The following is a 23048-nucleotide window of genomic DNA, read 5'->3' on the forward strand; positions in this document are numbered from 1 at the left end:
TAGATATGAGAATATGATGACAGTCTCCTGACTGTCCGGGTCTGACTTCAGATTTTCGACCGGAAACCCTAGGTCGACCCAACACCTACTGTTCCCTCTACGGGGAACGCGTCCTCACCTACTCCACTCAGGAGATTTACCTGTTGCTAGTGTGATCCTCCAGATCGACTGGACTTTTGCTCGGTGCTCGATGCTTCTGGACTTCCGCTTCCCGGCTGGTCCAGTCTTTCACTTGGTTCGCGACACCAGGACTTTCCACCTAGGGTTACCCCCTATGACTTTTGCCTGAAGCACTCGACCCACAAAGACTTTTCGCATAGGGTTACCACCCCCTATGACCTAGGGTTGCCACCCCCTATGGTTTTCACCTTGCCTAACCACAGTTAGGGCTTTTGCCTAAGTACACTTAGGACTTTCCTGTAATCTCATTCAGACTGTTAGATCACCACACATCTTAACTTTGAATCATTTACTATTATCAAAACTCAGGTTCGATCGTCGGATATTTCCCGCACCAACAATCTTCTTGATTTTTTCTCTTCTTCCTTTTCTTCTCTTGGCTAAAAATAACCTTGTGTAGTTGCTAGCGCAACAAAGGTTGTTTCTTCTCCAAGTCGTGAGTTCGTAAGACGGACGGAGAACATGTTTGTGTGGATATCGTAGGCGTGGACGTGCTGATCACACTGAGATTTACATCTGAATCAAAGTTGTTATCAGGAGTACCAATTCAAGAAACAAAGATAACTATTCTATCTGATAGAATAGGAAAACGTAGTATACAATATTCGCAAGAATCTCTAGAGGAATCCTTTTTCCGCTGTGTTATGTGTTGTTTTATACATCAGATCCTTACACCCACTCGAGATTTTCGACTCCTTATCTTCTCGATATCCCTAGCTCCCGACCCACTTCAGACTCATGGCTCCTGATCCTCTTAGGATCCCTAGCTTCTAATCCTCTTGGGACCCCTGACTCCCAACCCCTCTCGAGATCCTTGGCTACTGATCCTCTCGGGACCCTCCCAGCTCCCGATCCACTCAGGACTCTTGGTTCTTGACCTTCTTAGGACTCTTGGATCCCAACTCTCTCGGGAATCTTGGCTCACCAACCTCTCGGACTTCTTGTTTTTTTAGTAATATATGATAAAATATCAAAATGGAAAGAAAGTATGTTATTCTTGTTATTTTAGGAAAAAAAGGGATGGTGTAACTAAATCTTATGCTATTTAAGGAATAACTAGCATAAAAATCTTGTTAATTTGATTGACGATTTAACTAAATCTTACATTATTTAGGGGATTAAATAAGAATCATGGAATAAAGAAAAGGAGGACAAAGAGAACCCTTCACAACTTCTCAGGTATGCATACACATACATCACTTTATATATCAAACCCTAATCTTCATCTTTCTCTTCTAATTTGAGCATCGGAGTGGCTATACCAGAGAACTTCCTGGCCATTACCCCAACTCTTTTTTTGGTTGTCTTTTTTCTTCTGCATAAGTTTTATATCATATCATTGCCCTCCTTGTCATTTAACTATTGATGATTAAATTGTTCATCTAGTTAACTCATCGATGAATTATCAATCATTATTCGTGAACATGATCAAGTCGATAAAATTTTTATTAATGAACATAATTTATAAATATTGCTTATGAATTATTTCATATTAAGGAATTGAATAAATATATGTTTAAATATATGTGTTTAATTTAATAAATTATTTAAATTTATTTATTTAATTAATTGATAAACATAAAATATATTTACGAATGTTCGAATCCTACACACAATCCACTGTATTTTGCAGCTTTTAGTGTTTGGCAGTAGCGGCCTCCAATTGGTCGAACCTAACAAAAGTCACAAGTAGACCTCACCTGCATAGAAATTTGTGACTGTGTGTTTGTCAAGAAAAATTATCAATCATGCACTGTCCATCGGATCGGGTCTCTTTCCGTGATACTGATAGATCACTCTCCCATATTCAAGAGAAAGATAATGAGATGAATCAAACAGTCCTGAAGAAGATTGATTGATGTTTCAAGCCACCATATAATTTGTTATTTTGTCAGCCTGCTTCTCTGCTTTGTGGATAACAAAAAGAAAAGAAGAGAGACGCATGAGCTTCCTTACCTGACACACTTGTTCAAGAGGGAAGAGAGGGAGAGACGGCGGCTGTTGTCCTTCACGAGCTGATCTGATTCACATTCCTCTAATCGATCTCTCCAACTCCATCCATTTTATTGAGGAATTGGTAATTTTCTTCTTCATCTGACCAAAAAAAAAAAAATCCATCTTGCCGAAGCTTCTCTATTTGTCTCTTCCTTTCTTGTTCGTCTTATATAAGAAAGATTCCTCCTTGGAATTGATAAAAGACCTACTTTTCTAGTCTTCTCTCTGTTGTTTTTCCCAGCTCCGCTTAGCTTTTAAGCTAAAGCCTCGGTCTATCGCAGAAAGGTTGTTTTTTTACCTCTCGGATGACTAGTTGATAATTTGGGGCTTTATCCTGGAAATGGGGTTGATTGTTTTTTCTTCGTCCATGGTTTGGTTGTGAACCTTCGATTTTCGTGCAATTTGCAGTTGTTTTACGATGATTTAGATCGAGAATTGGGGATCAAGATCGGATCTTTTTTATCCCTTCTCGGTGGCGGATGGGGTGCACTTATTCTACAGTGGAGGTGGACGAGGTGTTGGGGCGGTGCAAGGAGCGGCGGAGGTTGATGAAGCAGCTGATGAAATGCCGGGCCGATCTCGCCGCGGCTCTCATCTCGTACCTGCAGTCCTTGAGGAACACTGGCGCTACTCTTCGGCAGCTTACCGAAGTGGGGTCGGTGATCTCCGGCGGCTCTACTCCTGTTGGTCCTTCATTGCAGCCTTCCCCGCAACCGCCGGCGTCACTGCCGCCTTCGCCGCCGCCTCCGAATTTTTTACGTGTTGCCCCGAAGGAATCCACGAAGACGAAGTTCTATGTCGAGGATTCGAGCGATATGGACGACGATGATGACGAGCTTCTGCCGCCGCCTCCGCCTCCCTTTCCTATTTCGGGCTGGGACTTCGGTGAACACATGGGTTCTACACCTTCCTCGGATTCGTCATCTCCAATGCGGAGTGGTGGAGCTGGTGCGGCTGCCCCAGAAGATGATTGGGCGGAACCCAAGTCGGAGTTTGGGGGTGAGGAGGTCGTTGAGGAAGTCGAAGAGGATGACTTTATCCAAAGAAAGGAGGCTTTGATGAATAGGGCGAGGGAGACAGACCCATCTAAGGAATTGGTCGACGACAATATGTCGACAGTGAGCAAATTTACCAAGGTCACAGAACCAACAGCAACCGTGTCAAGGAGCAAAGAAACATGGGCAGGAATTGCTAAAGAGCTTGATGAGTATTTCCTGAAAGCTGCAGCTGGTGGGAAGGATGTCACAGTCCTTCTCGAGTCCAATCAGAGCTACCTTCAACCTGGGGACTCTGGAGCAAAGAAAGGTAACTTATGATACAATGATATCTCATTTGTTCTTACAGATGATGTGAAATTCAGGGTTGAGGAATCATGTTCTGGCCTTTCTAGATTATCCAATTGTCCCATTAAGAAATAAAAACAGGGAGTTGAAATATTTGAGAAATAGAGACTGAAAGTTTAATCAGATTTGGAAAAGGTATTTCTTTGATCAATGCTTGGTCAATATACATTTGCATAATTGGCCTATTCACTATTGTCTGATAGTTGATCTGCATCTACATATGCTTATGCTTTGATGTAGAAAACATTTAGATTTGCCATTAACCAAAGTTCTGGTCGTTGAGAAAATGAACTATAATTTGACTCCAATTAGTCTTTGGTTTCAAATAGAAGTGATACTAAACATATATCAGTGTGAGTTCTTTTATTTCTGCTAATTTATAAGATACTGTTTCATACTTATATGGAGTTGCTCTGTGAGAGATTATATTATCGTTTCCTGTTCTTATTTCTTGTCATCCCATTCTCTTGGTCAAATGATGTAAAACTTGCATACACAGAAAGAAACTCTCTAAGAATCCTCCCTCCAAATTGCTACAAAAGGATCCATATGTGTAGTATCAAATGTTTTAGCTATTGCTCATATAGATCCCATTTGTTATGATGTAAAACTTTCTCTGCTCATAGTCATACATGTTATATTGACACTGAAAAAAAAAATGTGTGTACAATTTTTAGTAAATTCCTAGTTGCATGACTTGACAATGAGGAATTCTTTTGAAAGCCTTCTGATATCCATCAGTGACGTAACCAATTTTCAGCGGCATAATTTTTATGAAAAGTTTTTGGAATTAGTAGTTGATTTCTCTATGCATATTTGAGTTTTTCTGTCAGTTCAATTTGTTGGATGCCACTTGTACTCTAATTTCAGGGAAGAGTTTCAAGTCTGCCAAAGTTGTACATGTTCTGTCTTGGAGCTGGTCTTTTAGATCTTCACATTCTAACAGAGATTCTCAAGATGTAAATAATTCTTCTATGTCTGCCACCCATTGCACAACGCTGGAAAAAATCCTTTCTGAGGAGCAGAAGCTCTACAATCAAGTGAAGGTAAGTGTTCCTTGAAGATGTCAACACTTCTTGTAGGTAAATGCATAAAATCTTCTTCTCCACTTGTTAAAGGTTCGATTTTCTGGCTAATTAATTCAAAATTCCTAGTTATTAGAAAATCACGCAATTTATTGATATGGTTTTACATTCTCCTTCATGTTCAAGCCAGACAGCTTAAGGAAGACAACTTAATAGTATTAGATTGTGGATTGAGGTACAAGAAAGAGCAACTTAATGGGCCTAGTATAAGTGAACACATGAGTAACAGAAGAATAGATAAATAAGCTAGGATTCAAACACAGACCATGGATACTGCAATTTTAAACATTTTGCTAAAAACTCAACTCTTGGGAAAATTCCATTGTGCATTATCCATACAGTTTGAATATCAACTATATACCATCTCTTTTACTCACCATACATCCTATTTATTAGGTGCATAGGAATCAATAAAATCTGTTAAGTTTTGTTTTGTTGGAAGTTTAGCAGATAACATTGAACGGAGTTCTTACCTACAGAAAACATTATTGTTTGTTCCCAAGCCCCTCATGACAATCTCCCCCCATAGAATACCATGTTTGACTTAACCTAGGTATCAGAACCCTACTGTATCTGGTCTTAGATCAGTGACAAAATAAATGTTTGTCAATAGTGGAAAATTCTCATCTCTCTCAGAGCAGCTCTGCAGTTAAATTTTGTCTTAAGAAAAATTTGGTTAATCCTTAATATCTCAAATCAGCTCTTCTAACTGAAGCTTTCATGTAGCCTTAGTTTCATCCTTTCATTTCTTGTGGCATTGCTTTGCTTCTATTTAAAAATATTTATTAGATTCTAAAATTTTGTTATCTATGATGGCCTTGGAACTTACTTTCTGGTGTCACCAAATGATAATATTATACTTATTTAGGTCATTTAACTAGAAGGATCATTGATTTCTATTTAATTGTGTCTCTCTTATCTAGGATTGTAAACAAGCCTAGCTGAATCAAACTGTCTTGTTCAAGGATAATAAGATTGTTTAGTCAGGTAATTGAGTTGAGCCAAGTCGAATCTAAAATTAACCAAGATGCCAAAATTATTCAAGCTTCATTTTTTTTTTTTTTTGGTGAGCTTGAGCTTGGTTCAAATTTGATTCAAGTTTTGTTTGTTTCAATGTCATTAAGCTCTTAATTCGAGCTTGTTTGATTGGTTGACGCTTTTTGATAGAGGTTTGTTGATGAACATGGTAGTGGACATTGTTCATGAACATTCTTCATGGACACTTGACAACCTATGATCGCATATGTGTTCAAGTCGTTCAATGTTTGTGTAGTTTAATCGGTTGTTCAATTTTATTTATTTAATTGGCCTTGTGCATATTGAATTAACATCAACAAGCTCTTATCAAGCCAATCACAAAATTTGCTTATGAATGTTTGGTTCATTTACAACCCTTGTCTCATCCATAGGGAAATATTTGATAGGTTAGATGTAAAGACCACAATTTGAATAGGATAGTGGAGATAGTGGAGATCATGGTGTTAGTGGAGATAGTGGGGTTAGTGGAGATAGTGGGGTTGGTGGAGACAGTGGGGTTGGTGGAGATCAAAACTACACCCCTATGGATAACCATGGGAAAGTTATGGAAAAGCTTGATTGGAAGAGAAGACATATCCTCGGCATAATCGTTTTGGCAAGAAAGGAGGTGTACTCCAAGAATCCCACCTTTCCCATTGTCGTATCAACTTCCAAGGATTTCCCTAAGTTAGCTTATTACGCAAATTATGAGTTTTGAAAGTGATAGTTTTATTTTCTTAAAATTATTTTGTTACACTATTGTTATTACCAATTACGATTGTTGTTATTACTGCATTTTGGGGGCACTAGATTATTTATGAACTAAATGGTAGGGATACGTTTTCTGAACACTTCTGATTTCTAAACTACTTTCGATTTTCGACCTCTCCTTTAGGAGGGATAATTCTTGAAGGTTGATATCAGCTTAAGCCATGAAGAACATGATTTAATTTCAGTGCCTATATATATTTCTGTTTTGAGTTAACTGTTATTTCTACTATAAAAAACTGTTGCTTCTCAAACACTGGTGTATTTGTATTTTATCCTCCGCTTATTGGATGACTCTAAGTCACTCACCCCTTACAACCCATGTCAATTAGAGATGGAATTGAAACTGAGAATGAAATCGAGGATAGGGAGCAAGTCAAGTTCTAGGGTGGTGAATTCGCTCCAATTTCTGATAGGAAAACTATAATTCCGCGACAATATGGGATTTTCAAATTTAAGTGAATGTAATTTAATTAGTTCGAATAGTATGAACAGTTTACCGTTTATTTTGAAATGAAAAGACTGGTTTGTTAACTTTGTTTTGCAATTATTGCACTACCGAAGTTGGTTGTTTTCGAATTTTTCGTTTGAAAGCAATGTCGATATTCGTCGCCGGTCGCAGGGCATGACATTGAAGTAGTATCAGAGCCAAGTTCCCCATAACCAGGCTGGGTAGAGTTTCTGCTGCGAAAAAAAATAGGTAGAAGGAAACCTCGTCTTAAAACGACCCAATCCAATTCCGTAATTTGACTGAGGGTAGGCCGACTTTTACAAAATTCTAGCATTTAAGGGTGATGTACCCATTTTTCCAAATTTCCTATTTTAACCTTATGAAAGTTTGACTTTCCACTAGTACTTATTTTCATATTTATACGTTGATCTTATGAAATTTTGGTAAAATTTTAAGTTTTTATATATATGCATATGATTCATTTATATTAATTGGATGAAGGTTTGAATTAAACTCTTATTCATTTGTTTTCTAGTTGTACGTTAACAAGTTTTGCATGACAACCATTATCCATTTTTTTTGTACATTAACTAGTTTGAATTCCAATCGTTATCTATCGATCTTGTTGGTATGTTGACATTATGAAATTTTTTATAAGAATTCAAGTTTTATATATATACGTATATGATACAATAAACATTCGAACCATTGGCCAACCTAGGTGAAGACATTACATTTGGGGGTGTGGCACAATGGCTAATGTAGCCAATGTAACCAAGCAGTTAGAGAGAGAGGTCGAGGAACTAAAACTTTCCTTAGTGTATAACGAGGGGAGAAGGCCGAATTACTAAAATTAAGAGACCACCTTCAACCGGATGTAACACGATTTGCCTTCTATCACCGCGCTACAAAGAAACAACTCAAAGACGCACTAGAGAAGTTGTGAGAGACCCAAGAAATAATTGGAGGATTTACTACCCTCAAAAGTTCACTATTAGAGCAAAAACAAAATCTGCAATAACAGATGGATCATATCCAACAGGAGTATGATGATTACTACAATCAAATGGAGAACCATATGTTAGAACTTTACTATTGGAGTCCTTGGTGATCAAAACGCGGCCTTAATTGAAGTTATCGGGAAATAGCAAGTAGAAGGTGATAATGAGGAAGAGGAAAAGGATCCCGAAGAGCACCCTATAGAAGAAGAGGATTTAGGAGATGGAGAGATAATAGACTAGGCAACAGACATTTGAGAGTTAGAGTAGATTACTTCATATTCTAATATTATGTAATTTTATTTATTAAAATCATTAAAACGATCTTTTCTACTATGTCCTGCATTACATTACGCGTCCCAACAGTTATTCTTAGAATATCATGATCTTGTAAGAAATGACACCACAAGCTAATTGCAACTCACGTTACGCTTACCCAAGAGAAAATGACAATGAAATAGGTGGTAGTGAACAACCACAACCAAGAGCACAAGGCCTAAGTCGCGAAGACCTAGTGGCTATAGCCACAATAGTGGCAACCACACATCAAGGGTTTGTAAACCCAGCTACTAATCAACCACCACCACCAGTCCCTCAGCCTAATGGGGCTAAACATCATTATGAGTCCCTTCGGAAGGGCAAGAGTTCCAAGCTTCAATGGGAACTTAGACCCGGAGGTTGGGCAAAATTGGTTGAAGGAGATAGAGAATCATTTCCGACTGCTAGAAGTTCCCCAAGAAATTAAACTGGAGGTTGTAACCCCATTCTTGGTAGACAAAGTTGCAAAGTGGTGGAGAGTATTGCACCTTCCATGTCTGAAAGGGGACCAATCACATGGCAAAGGTTTCGAGAAGTCTTTTTGAGGCAATATTTTCCAACTGCCATGCGACTTCAGAAGCTGACTGAATTTGACAATCTCACTCAACGTGGAATATTCGTCCAAGTTTCACGCACTAGGAACCTATTCTCCAGCAATCATGGCAGATGAGACATTAAAACTCCATCGTTTCAAGAAGGGATGAATAGCATAATCCAATTAGCTCTTGCAGTCTTCGAGCCAAGGGATTTTGAAAAGTTAACGGGGCAGCAATTCGAGCCGAGAACGATATCAAACGGAGAGAAGACAATTAATTGAAAAGACCCACACGAGTCAGGGCTCCTCCAGCAATAAACAAATGTTCAAAAGGCTAAATTTTTCAAACTACCAACCCAGACGACTTGCACCTCCTCGAACCAACCAGGAGGCCAAGGCATGCCCCAACTTGCGGATTTGCACATTCTGGGGCGTGCCATAAGAAGGTAGGAGCATGCTTCCAATGTGGACAAGTGGGACATTATATCGCGCAATGTCCTTATCCAAAGTGAAAGGATGGAGATTCAAATAATGATACAGATACAAGGGCTCAAGGAGATAACAAAGTAATCGCAAATGCTCGTGTATAGGTCATAACCCATGAAGAAGCAAATGCAACTAATGACGTCATGGCAGGTACCATTCTAATCAACAATCTACCTATTTATACATTGTTTGATTATGGTATCACACACTCATTTATCTCTAACAGATTTGTGAAGAAAGTAGGGGTTAAACTAGAAAACCTAGAAGGACCTTATAAAGTAGCGACACCGATAAATAAAACTTTAGAAACGTGCACTCTATATAGGAGTTGTAGCGCCCAAATAACAAATCAAGAGTTTAGATCTAATCCAAATCAACAGGGTAGAATTCGATTTGATTTTTCGGATGGATTGGCTAGCTAAAAACCATGCATTGGTGGATTGCCATGCAAAGACCGTTCGATTACAAACCTCGGATCACAAGGAGATTATTTTCCGTGGTAAAGTTAAAGGCAATCTGGTGCACGAAGCTCTTGCCACCCGTGACCTTTAGGTCACAAAGCAATGATAGGTGCGGAAATCTCTCTTATCCGCTTCTCAAACTTAGAAAGTCATGAAATGTGAGGAGGTATACCTTGCAATGATAAGTGAGGTCAAGGGAGACTCCGAGTTAGGAATAGAAGATATACCAATAGTAAGGGAATTCCCAAATGTTTTTCTGGATGAACTACCAGGTTACCTCTTGATCGTGAAATCGAATTTGAGGTCAATTTAGTGTTGAATGCCTCACCAATTTCAAAGGCTCCATACGAATGGGTCCAGAACTCAAAGAACTCATGGAACAACTCCAAGAACTACTAGATAAGAAGCAGATAAGGCCAAGTACATGACCATGGGAAACACCAGTGTTATTCATAAAGAAAAAGGACGACAGCATGTGATTGTGCATCAATTACAGGGAATTAAATAAGATCACAATTAAGAATAAATACCCTCTACCAAGAATTGATGACCTATTCGACTAACTCAAAGGAGCTAAAGTGTATTCAAAGCTCTATTTAAGGTCAGGATACTATCAGTTAAAAATCAAAGGAGCAGATATTCCGAAAACTGCCTTACGAACGAGATTTGGGCATTACGAATTCATGGTAATGTCATTTGGATTAACAAACGATCCCGTGACATTTATGGATCTTATGAATTGCGTCTTCAAACCATTCCTAGATAAGTTTGTGGTAGTATTCATCAACGATATCCTTGTCTACTCATCAAGTGAAGAAGACCACATAGAACACCTCCGGCTTACACTCAAAACTCTTTGTGAGAAACAATTATACGCCAAGTTCAAGAAATGTGAATTCTGGCTAAAGAGCGTAACGCTTCTGGATCATATCATATCGGCGGAGGGAGTATCAGTGGACCCAAAGAAGGTGGAGGCAATACTAGCATGGTCACGACTGACAATTGTTACCGAGGTTGGAAGCTTCTTAGGATTAGCCAGCTACTATAGGAAATTCGTCGAAGGATTTTCCTCAATAGTCATACTCTGTCCAAACTCACACAAATTCCAAGTTCAATTGGGATAAGAAATGCGAGAGGAGCTTTGAAACCTTAAAAAGAAAACTGGCATTGACACCAATATTGGTTTTACCCACATAAGGCAATGGTTTTACCATCTATAACGATGCTTCGAAAGGAGACCTAGGGTGTGTGCTTATGCAAGATGGCAAAGTGATGGCTTATGCATCAAGGTAGTTAAAACCATGCGAACAAAATTACCTTATCCATGACCTCAAGCTGCAGCACAATAGTCTTCGCTTTAAAAATTTGGAGACACTACTTCAATGGATTAAATGTAAGATCTTTACCGACCACCAGAGCTTCAAATACTTATTGAACTAAACATGAGATAGAGATGGTGGATTGAGCTTCTTAAGAATTACGATCTCACTATTAGTTACCATCCAGGAAAAGCCAACAAAGTGATAGACGCTTTGAGCCAAAAAAATTGGGGACAGATGATTCTTGCCTTAGTGTCAGTCGAACCATGCATACGTGAAAGAATCAAAATAAGCCCGAACCAGGATCCTAATTTGATAAAACTTAAAGCTCAAGTTTAGGATGGAAAAGCCTCAAAATTTCAAGTAGATGGTAAGGGCATACTTTGGATGAGGGAACGACTATGTGTGTTGGATGTTGACAACCTTTGAAGGAAGTTATGTCCGAGGCACACAAATCCAAATTCTCAATTCATCCCGAAAGCACAAAAATGTATAGAGACTTAAAGAAAAACTTCTGGTGGAGTGGAATTAAGTGAAACGTAGCAGGTTTCATAGCTAAGTGTTTGGTGTGTCACCAAGTGAAGGTCGAACACTAGCGACATGGAGGACTCTTATAACCATTAGAAATTCCAGAATGGAAATAGGAACATATTTCATGGACTTTGTGGTAGGGTTGCCGAGATCGTGCTAGAGTCATGACTCTATATGAGTAATTGTGAATAGGCTTATCAAGTCCATTCACTTCATACCAGTCTGCATGAATTATAATCTCGACAAGCTAGCAAATCTTTATATGGATAACATAATACGACTGCATGGAGTGCCAATGAGTATCTTATCCGATCGAGATCCAAGATTCGTGTCTAGATTTTGGAAAGCTTTCAACAGGCAATGAGCTCCAAAGTTACTCTTAGCACGACTTACCATCCACAAACATACGAGCAAACGGAAAGAACCATCCAAACGCTCGAAGATATGCTATTGGCATGCACGTTAGACTTTAGTTCAAATTGGGTTGATCATTTGCCTTTGATCGAGTTTGCTTATAATAATGGTTACCACAACAATATCAGGATGGCCTAGTATGAGGCATTGTATGAGCAAAAATGTTGATTACCCTTGTACTGGGATGAAGTAGGAGAAAAGATCCTTACTAGGCCCGAGCTCATCCAAGCCACCATGGGCAAAGTGACAATTATTCAAAAGCGATTAAAGATGTCCCAAGACTGTCAGAAAAGTTAGGTTGATACAAAATGAAGGTCCTTAGAATTCGATATTGGTGAGAAAGTATATATAAAGGTTTCACCAATGAAAGGTGTGGTGAGATTTGACAAATCCGGAAAGATGAGTCCTAGATACGTAGGACCATTTGAAATTTTAGGAAGGGTTGGCACTCATACAAACTGGCCTTACCTCTGGCTTTATCGAGGACCCACAATGTCTTCTATATCTCTCAATTGAGAAGATATATGGCAGTTGCAGAACCATTGGTAACTCAAGGGAACTGAAGGGAAAACATGAAGTATGAAGAGGTCCTGATTCGAATCATGGATTCAAAGGACCAAGTGTTGAGACGAAGGACTATTCCATATGTTAAAGTCTAGTGGTCCAACCATACTAACAGGGAGGCTACTCGGGAACGAGAAGAGGAAATGCGTATACACTATCCTCATCTTTTCGAGGTCTACGGTGACTCAAGTTTTGAGGACGAAACTTTCCATAAGGAGGGAGGAATGTAAAGACCATGATTCAAATAGGATAGTGGAGATAGTGGGGTTAGTGGAAATAGTGAGGTTGGTGGAGATCAAAACTTCACCCCTATAAATAACCATGGGAAAGTTACGGAAAAGCTTGATCGGAAGAGAAGACATCCCCGACAGAATCGTTTTGGCAAGGAAGGAGAAGTGTACTTCAAGAATCCCACCTTTCCCACCGTCGTATCAACTTCTAAGGATTTATGTAAGTGGGCTTATTACACAAATTATGAGTTCTGAAAGTGATAGTTTTATTTTCTGAAAATTATTTTATTACACTACTGTTATTACCAATTACGGGAGATTATTGATTAGTTTCATTACTGTATTTTGGGTACTGAATTAATTATGAACTAAATGGTAGGGATACGTATTTTGAACACTTCTGATTTCTGAACTAGTTCTGACTTCCGATCTCTCCTCTAGGAGGGATAATTATAGAGGGTTGATATCAGCTTAAGGTATGAGGAACATAATTTAATTTCAGTGTCTATGTATATTTTTGTTTTGCGTTAACTGTTATTTTTACTATTAAAAAATTATTTCTTCTTAAGAATTGTTGTATTTGCGTTTTATCCCCTGCTTACTGAGTGACTCCAAGTCACTCACCTCTTACAACCCATTTCAGTTAGAGACGTAATTGGAACTGAGAATGAAATCGTGGATAGGGAACAAGTCAAGTTTTGGGGATGGTGAATTCGCTCAAATTTCTGGCAGGAAGACTAGAACTCCGCGGCAATATGGGATTTGCAAATTTAATAGTATGAATAGTTTACTGTTTATTTTGGAATAAAAAGATTGGTTTGTTTTGCAATTATTGTACTACCGAGGCTGGTTGTTTTTGAATTTTTCGTTTGAAAGCAACACCAATGTCGGTCGCCTATCGCAGGGCGTAACATTAGAGCAGGTGTCAAAAATGCTCACGGTATTAGATGAATCTATGCCTATCAACTAATGCAGCTAGCAATCACTTCTACTTTGCTTTCCACAACTCCATAATTTTTTATTTGATGGCTTAATCAAAGTCAAAACTCAGTTTATGGATTGAATGGTACCGAATCTAAACCATAATGGGAATGAATGAAAAGGAACAAAAGGATGATACATTCTATTTCATTGTTCAGTTGCATTAATGGAATGGTTAACAAGTGGAATTAGTCTTGCTATGTTTGACTTATTTGGTACATTCCATTTAATTTTTCTAGCCCATTTGACTTGCTTACTCTATTTAGTCTATCCTGTGTGAACTGATCTATCCGGATCTTCCAACGCACTAGGCTTGTCCAATACATCCACAATAGTCCACTCGGCATATCTGGGCTGAGCGTATTTATCTCAATCTTAGATTCAAAAATGTTATGCAAAATATTTAGTATAAATAGAATTAACTATTAAGCATTCCACCAATTAAGCTATGAAATGGATTGATTAGAATGACTCACTCCTTGGAATGGTCATTCCTCCTTAAATTATCCATCTAAATATTGGAATATAATAATACAAGAAATGAACTAATTCCAATTCCATTGCCCAATTCTACAAAACCTTAGCTGAGTCATTTAACTATCTTAGTCTTATATTCCTCCTATTCCTGTTTTTTTTTTCTGGTATCCTATTTTACAACATATTTCTTCATAAAAATTCCAGCTCAAGTATATCATGAGTTCAGTAGCAATATGTTAAATCTTTACAAGGTCCATGCATATTGCCTTAATCTAAGACTTCTTTACTGCTCAGTGATCTATTATATCATGAACTGCCCTAATGGTGGTTGTCATTCATGCTTTATGTCTATCATAGGTAGACAGATGCAACTTTCAGCCAGCAATGGTTGTTGCTACTTTCAGTCACTAACTTCAGAATTGATCTGAAGCTTCAAGCCAAAGCTTCCAGATTTTATGCGGAGGTTGGGTCTAAACCAGGGTGTATATATATATGTCAGTAACTTCAAATTGATCTAAAGCTTCAGGCCAAAGCTTCTGGATCATATGCAGAGGCTGGGTCTAATCCAGGGAAATCAGCTATAAATTATTCCAAACTAATTTTTTTTACATCATCAAAAAGATCAGTGTCAATTTCTTTTATTTTTACTGCTTGGCATTGGAAGAAAGTTTATCACCACCTCAACGACGGTGCTGCACAAAAGTTGATAAAATTTTTCATATATCCAGTTCAATTCCTTCAACTCAATGGTTGGACATTAAACCAACAATTGAGATTAATAAGCCATCTTTGAGGTAAATTAGATATATATAAGTTTGAGGTGGTTTATATAGGGTAAAGATGGTGTATGGAGATTACTCAAAGTCAAAGATAATCATTAGATTAGATAGTAAATTTGAATCAATTAGAGTTGAATATACAAGGGATTAATAAACACCAAAGAAAAACATTTCTAGAAGTAATATAAAAGATTTGATTAACAATATAGCCTTTGTAGAGTTCAATGGTGGAAAAGGTTCATCAAGCTAACCCCAAATAGTTGGAACTCATGTCTTTTTATAATTATACACCAGTCGGAGACTAGACAGGTTTCAACCAGGAAAAGCAAAAAAAACAATCTTAGATCTTAGTCAGTGTTTGATTTTCTCCATCCAGTCATTACCCAGTGTTCCTATGTTGTAATCAAATGCAATCTCTGTTTTCAGGATGAGGAAAATATTAAATCTCAGCATAAGAAGATACTCCTGGTCTTGGATAAGTTGCAAGGTGGAGATTATGACTGGTCAAAAACTGAGAGAACTTTATCTGATGTTGAGGAACTACAGTGTCGAATAATTTCTTTAAAGGAATCAATAAATGAAACCTGTTTGTCTATATCAAAACTCAGGGATGAAGAACTATTTCCTCAATTGGTTGCATTCTGTGATGGGTAAGTTCAGCATCTTTCTTTCTACTCCTAAAATGACGTAGATTTGAATTTTTTTTTGTATGATTAAAAAATTAGTAAAAAAAATGCTAAATAAAAATTACATTTTATAATCAAATATCTTACAATCGAACCCTTTCAGTTGCATTTGTTTGGCTCAATATAGAAACAAAAATACTGATCCTCTTGCTCTTGTTTTTTTTTAAAAAAAAATTTGAAATTAGCTCGCAGGGTTCTTAACTTTTTTTATGTTTGTGGGTCAATTGCTTCTTTTGAAAGGCTTGTAAAGATGTGGAGAACAATGCACGAATGCCACCAAGAGCAAGATCGTGTTTCTCAGCATGCGAATCATCTTGACAATAGTCTGGGAAACGATCCCACAACTGATTCTCGTCATCATGCTATCTCTCAGCTTGAAGCAGAGGTGACTTCCTGGTATACTACATTCTCCAACCTATTCCGCTGTCAGCGCGAGTATATACGCATCCTGAACCAGTGGGTTAAAATGACTGACTGCCTTCCAGAAACCAATAACTTGACGGGTTCAACATCAAATATCCATGATTTTTGTGATAAAGTGCAGGGAGTTCTTGATAGGCTACCAGATAAGGTATTTTGTCCTCTCTTCTCCATCTAAACTATGACATTTCTTGTTCCCTGTCAAATTGAGATGGAGCAAGCTATGTCTCAGTAAGCTTTTCTACTTCATGAGCGTGGTTTCTTTTAAAAAAAAAGGTGATTTATAAAATTATAGTCATTGGTATTCCATTCTACTAAAGACTAAGAGAAGATCAATTGCTAGCAGTGGCTTATTTGAATTTAAGCATTCAACTGGATGTCACGACTAGTTGCTGCTTTAGTAACAAAATTCTTGGGCAAGTTATTGATTGCACCTTAATCAACTATCTGGAATGTAGTTAATTTTGTTCTTTAACCTTCCTCTTATAAATGCAAGAACCTTCTTAATAAAATTTTGTGAGCATCCTTTCTCAGCTTATGCATGCCGATTCATTTTCTGTCTCTATCTTGACAGGCAGCAGCTGAGGCAATTAACAGCTTTTTATTGGTCCTCCGGTCTATAATTCGACAACATACAGAAGAGCATAACCTGCAGAAGAGATCTGACCGACTCAAAAGCAGGTTGGACAAAGAGATGGTCTCGTTTCAGACATTGGAGAAGGATAACCAGCATGCAAAACTAGAAGCTCTAAAGAAGAAAGCAGAGGAAGAAAAGGTTAAGTATCTACATTCCATTCGCACAAGCAGAACCATGATGCTGGACCATCTGCAGACAGGCCTCCCAAATGTATTCCAGACTCTAATGGGGTTTTCGAGCACATGCGTGCAAGCTTTAAACAATATTACCAGTCCAATGGGAGTCATAGCTAGTTTCCCTTAAAGTTCTTCACCAGTACACTAATCAACATATTGCAAAAAAAAATACTGTAAGAAGGAATGCAAGCCTTCATGAGATTATTATTCTGGATGATTCATTATAGCTTTATAAAGTTATTTGTAGAGTGCACTTTGAGTAAACCTCAACTTCCTAGTCTCCAGATAATGTTGTAAACATTAAATGCCAACACAGCATTACAGAACTAATACACATGTCTTCCCATATCAAGTCAGATTGCTTGAACAGATCTAGAAAAGTGTTTGCTGAGGTCTTGTGTAACATCTGATCCACATGTGAATGTTCTTTCAAAGTTGATAGTTATAGCAAAGATAATGGTATAGGAAATAACTGATGCTGAAATCATGTTGTAACATTTGATCCTCATGTTGAATCTGCCTTTGAAAAGGTTGGAGAGGAGATAGAAAACTAATAATAAACAAATAAAGTGATGCTGATAACATGCGGAATGTATATAGAAGCTATAATCATTTTTATGTGCAGAAACTAGATCCTTGTGCTGAATTTCAGATTTAAATCTCTTTCGTTTTTTTTAGTTGAGCACTTGATATGTAAGTGTTCGTTGATCAATCTATATGCAAGTTCATATTCCTAACGGGATAAACAAAAAGGTAAGGTAGAAACAAGACATTGCGATTTGTCCATGGTGTCTAAATGCAGACATTGACGAAAAAAGGTAAGGTAGAAATGCGATTTGTCCACTTGTACATGTTTTGGAGAAATTGAAAGCTGCGAACAACAAAATTATCACTCAAATAAGCAATCTGCAACAGATAACAAAACCGATTAAGCTCAGGAGCTAAAGCCATGAAAACTGAGGTAATTTTTCATATATCTAAGACTTTGTTTGAGAAAAATGGATGCAGTAGATGAGTTGATATGGCTGAAGAAATCAAAGAGATTAGTTTCTTTTCTAATTCTAACGAGACCTCTTCTCAGACATCACCAAGATCATGCATCTCCATGCGAAGTAGATGGCAAGAGATAGATTGGTCTGTGATAGACTAGTTACAAATCAAGTGCATTTTATTGACAAATCAGTTTTCACTGTCGTCAAGGAAATTGCGGGAAAAAAAAGTTTTTATCCCAAATGTTGGTGGCTTTGACTGAGAATAGGTGTTTTCGGATCAATAGTTTACTTCCCTGATTTCATGGGGCAATGAAATCTAGAGCAGTGTGTGGACAATATTTGCACATATTTCATGAGCAGTCTGGTAGTTCTTGGAAAATCTAAGCCGTCTGAATTCTAAAACACGAACAACTCATAGGAAATGCAAAAATAAGAAGATCTAATTCCATCAATTAAACATGGTATAAGAAAGTAATATATAAATATAAATACAAGGAATCTGATTGAAAAGTCATTGTCCTTGTCCTAGTTCCGTCGACTTTGATTTATGTGGAAAAAGATGCAGCGAAAAGAAGAGAAAGGTCTTCCAAGGGGATTATCCGTTATCAGCCCATAGATGATAATAGATTGAGTTAATGGGTTCTACACATTGAACACATATCCAATAATCCAAAATCTAAGAAACATAAGTTAGATCACTTTAAAGAGTTCGATTGTATTCACATGTTCAACTTACAAATAAGCTTACTTAATAAGGATAATAAAATCCAACAATCTCCTACTTTGGTTACATGTGAGTTGTATGTGCAATACAACTTTAGTTGATATTAAACTTTATGGGTACAAGATACCCCTGTAAATAATTTGATCCATTAACTTTATTGATATAGAACTAAAAAGATCATAACTACTATATATGATCATAACAAACCCCAACAGTAATCACAATACCAATGTCATTAACAACATAGATCAAGATGTGAATGTATAGTGTGGAAATTAAATAAAATGTGATTAATACATGTCAGTTTTCAACTGGTTCTAAGGTGACCACAAAAGAGGTTAGATCATGTTTATAAATACTTTATGCTAAACTGTAAGAACAAATTATGATCAAAACTTTATAAATCTAAAAGAAATCTATATCATATTTACAAACACTAAATGCTAAATAGCAATAGTAAATCATGATATTGTAATTCAGAATGTCCAAGAAACAAATAAAATCTCATTAATGTTTTAAACTTTAAGAATGTACAATAATCAAAATAAAAATATTTATCTTTATTATCAAATATAGAGTAATAAAATAAACATAGACTCACACTAGATAAGTTCTTCCATAAGGACTCTTATATTCACAATATGCATATGAAACATCTTAGACACCAAGCCTTTGGTGAGTAGATCAACCAACATAGAATCTATGTTGATGTGCTCTATCATGACCTGACCACTTTGAACTCTATCTTTAACCACTAGAAACTTTATATTGCTTCGACTTCGACAAATTGTTGTTGTTCTTGGATAAAGTTCTACGACTTCATATCATAGTAGATCCTCAATAGTCTATCAATGCCATCAATGATCTTCAATGTTGTGATAAAGTTTCACAGCCAAATCTCGTGATTGGATGCTTCATAGTATGCTACAAACTCTGCTTCCATTATAGAAGTGGCTACTAGTGTCTGCTTGATACTCTTCCAAAATATAGTCTCTCTAGCAAACATGAAAATATAGTCCGATGTTGACCTCCTGTTATCCAAGCATCCAGCAAAATCGGAGTCTGAATATCCAATCACTTCTAGGTGATCTGACCTCCGATATATAAGTATATGTCCTTTAGTTCTTTGTAAATACCAAGTCACTCTCTTAACTGTTTTTTAGTGCGACGATCATGGGTTACTAATATATCTACCTAACATTTCCACTATAAATGCTATATCTAGTTGAGCACAAACTTGTGCATACATGAGACTTGCCACTATTGATGCGTATGAGAATTATATTGTTTCATCTCCTTTATTTCAAGTTCAAGTAGTGGACACTACTACAAGTTGAACTTATCACCTCTTGAAATAGGTATGTCACTAAGCGTATAGTTCTATATACTATATCTTATAAGCACCTTTTCAATATAGGCCTATTGTGAAAGTCCAAGAATGCCTCTTGAACGATCACGATATATCTGTATACATAAAATAAAAGATGTTTCACCAAAATCTTTTATTTAAAAATTACTATATAGAAATAACTTAGTTTCATGTAGTAGACCCTTATTATTGCTCGCAACCAATATATCATCCACATAGAGAACAAGTATAACAAACTTGCTTCCACAAAACTTGGCATGCACTAATCGACGGGGTTCTCTTTAAATTTAAATGAGGTAACTACTTGATCAAATTTCCAATACAATTGATGAGAAGCATATTTTAAACCATAAATAGACTTCTGTAATCTATATACTAGGTGCTTTAAGTCCTTAGACTCAAAGTTCTCTAGTTGCATCATATATAGATTCCTCTCTGTCTCCATTGAGAAATGTAGTCTTTATGTCCATTTGATGTAGTTCCAAATTATAATAAGTTACAAGTGTCATGATTACCCTAAGAGAGTCTTTCAGACATAGATGAGAAAGTCTCCTTGTAATCAATGTCTTCCTTCTAAGTGAATTCCTTAGCAACAAGATGAGTCTTATACTTTTCGACATTACTCCTTGAATACCACTTAGTTTTAAATATTCATTTACAACCAATGGACTTCTTACCTTCAGACAATTCAATAAGTTCCTAAACATCATTGTTTGTCATAGACTTCAACTTTTCTTAAATGACATTAATTCACCTTTCAGGATTAGAGCATTGTTTGACTTCTTGAAAAGATGTAGGATCACTTTCCAACCCTAAGTCAAAATCATGCCCTTGGAGATAAACATAATTATGAGAATTTGTGGTTCTCTATTCCCTTATAAATCGCCTTAAAGGTACTTATATTTGAGGTAGTTGAGGTACTTGCTCATCAATATGAGGTAATACCTCAATTTCAGTTGTAGACTCTTCCAATTGCATTGGAGATATCATGGGAATATCTTGGTTCACTATGTTTACACTATCTATAATATGTGGTATGATAACTATACTGCTACTGATCGCACTAGCAGTAACTATAAGAGGATCACCAACATTTCCCTCAATTGATACTTCCCTAATTTATTACTCCCACTGTTCTCAATTAATTTAGCATTTTCTGTTTCGAAGAAGAATCTCTTAGAGGGATCATAAAATTTTACCCCCTTGATTCCTTAGAGTAAGGTTATAGCTAAATGTTCTTGAATCTAGTTTCTTTTCATTAGGCCTATAATGTCTAGCTTTAGCTGGATAACCCCAGATATGTAAATACTTAATGCTCAGTTGTCTACTCGTCTACATCTCGAATGAGGTTTTAGTTACTACCTTACTAGGTACTCTATTCAGTAGGTAAAGTACAGTCTTGAGTATCTCATCCCATAAAGACTCTGGTAGAGAAGTGAAGACCAATATATTTCTCATTATGTCTTTTAGGGTTCAATTGTGATGCTCAGCTACACTATTCTGTTTGGGTGTACCAGACATAGTATATTAAGACACAATCCTACACTCAACAAGGTAGTTCATAAAAGGTCAAAGACGTTGTTCACCTGATCTTTTATATCGACCGTAATATTCACCTACATGGTTGGATCCGACTGTTTTAATTTTCTTACCTAGTTGAAGTTCAACTTCAGCTTTGAAATTTTTGAACATATCTAAAGATTGCAACTTTTCAAGAAATAAGGTACAAATAGACAAATCTAGAATAGTCATTTATGAAACTAATAAAATATGTGTGTCCATTCCAAGATGCCTTAGAAAATGGTCCACAAATGTCCATATGTATTAGCTCCAAAACGTCACTACAACGGTTGACCCCTTTGTTCCTTTTGTTAGTGGTCTTCCCCTTAACACACTCTATGCAGACATTAAAAGTCTGACATGTTAAGGGAATCGATAATTCCTCGTAAGTAGTAGCACAGGTATCTATCCACCAAGTGTCAGTGGGGTATAATCACTAAATTGACTTCCAAACTAATAAAATTGAGAAGTTTACCCTTCTTTATATGCAATTGGCATACTTGAGGTAGTCTTTCTTTATAAGACCTTTCTTCTTATAAATAAAATAAGTGGATTCCTCATCCTGCTTATTGTGCTCCTTATGGTCATTGCCTACAAAAACTATAGTTTATTTTCCTTTTTTTTTTGTTATTGATCCTCTTTCGTTTCTTGCTCACACTTTGAGAATCATATGCCAAGTGAGCACTCTCAGATGTCTCAATCTTTAGCCTCCCGTTCTCGTGCACGCATTGAGTAATGAGCTCATTCAATATCCATTTTTTAAAAGTATTATATGATATTTTAAAAGGAGTGAACCGTGCAAGCAGAGACATCAAGACGAAATGCACTAACATACTCTCAAACATATCGAGTTTTAGTACTTTCAAACTTGTTGATATATTGGACATCTCCATAATATACTCCCTTATGTTTTCTTTACCACTATACCACATGGTTATCAACTTCGTAAGAAGTGTAGTAGTCTCGACTTTTTTATTTGAGGTGAATCGGTCCACCAGTTGATTAAGGAAACTCTTATCATTTTCTTCCTCTATTATTGAGTCTTTTATTGGTGCCGATATGGAAAGTCTCATGATACTCAGACACATGTGATTTGATTTCTTCCATAGCTGAAATCCAGCCCTCTGCTCAATGTGCTAACACTGGTTAGAGGTGCAAGGTGATTGTTCCTTAATGCATAATCTAAGTTCATGCATCATAAGACTACGATCACATATTCTTTTCATTCAGCAAAATTTGAACCAGTTAATGTTGGGATGATATTAATACTAGCAGTTACAGATTGTACTAAAATTAAAGAGAGAAATTTATTTAAGCTCATGATTTAACAAAAGCCAAGAACATGTATAATAAAAAATTATGAAAATAAAATAAAATTTTAAATACATATAAATGGGCTATTTATGAGATACTAAATAAATATTATATTTTACTCTGTGGACTAAAATATAATTTATTAGTGGTATTCTATGATATAACTCAAACTTTAATTGGACACATAATATGTTTTCCTTTAGGCCGACCCATTATGCGCATAATATGATACTTTATA

General features: G+C 36.7%; 1 protein-coding gene across 2 annotated transcripts; it reads left to right on the top strand.

The window, feature by feature from the left end:
• The first annotated feature begins 1904 nt into the window (after nucleotides 1-1904).
• Nucleotides 1905-17203, top strand: LOC122033564 (protein ALTERED PHOSPHATE STARVATION RESPONSE 1-like). Of its 2 annotated transcripts, none has more exons than XM_042592606.1 (6): nucleotides 1905-2257; nucleotides 2584-3480; nucleotides 4389-4564; nucleotides 15359-15582; nucleotides 15859-16189; nucleotides 16613-17203. In XM_042592606.1, exons 2-6 carry the CDS (start codon nucleotides 2655-2657, stop codon nucleotides 16976-16978), a joined length of 1923 nt encoding a protein of 640 aa, XP_042448540.1. In that variant the 5' UTR covers nucleotides 1905-2257; nucleotides 2584-2654; the 3' UTR covers nucleotides 16979-17203. The 2 variants fall into 2 exon arrangements, with proteins under 2 accessions (XP_042448540.1, XP_042448541.1); XM_042592607.1 differs by lacking the exon at nucleotides 1905-2257 and adding an exon at nucleotides 2308-2460.
• The last annotated feature ends 5845 nt before the right edge of the window (nucleotides 17204-23048 follow it).

The sequence above is a fragment of the Zingiber officinale genome, chromosome 11B (genome assembly GCF_018446385.1).
Source record: "Zingiber officinale cultivar Zhangliang chromosome 11B, Zo_v1.1, whole genome shotgun sequence".
Lineage (NCBI taxonomy): Eukaryota > Viridiplantae > Streptophyta > Magnoliopsida > Zingiberales > Zingiberaceae > Zingiber > Zingiber officinale.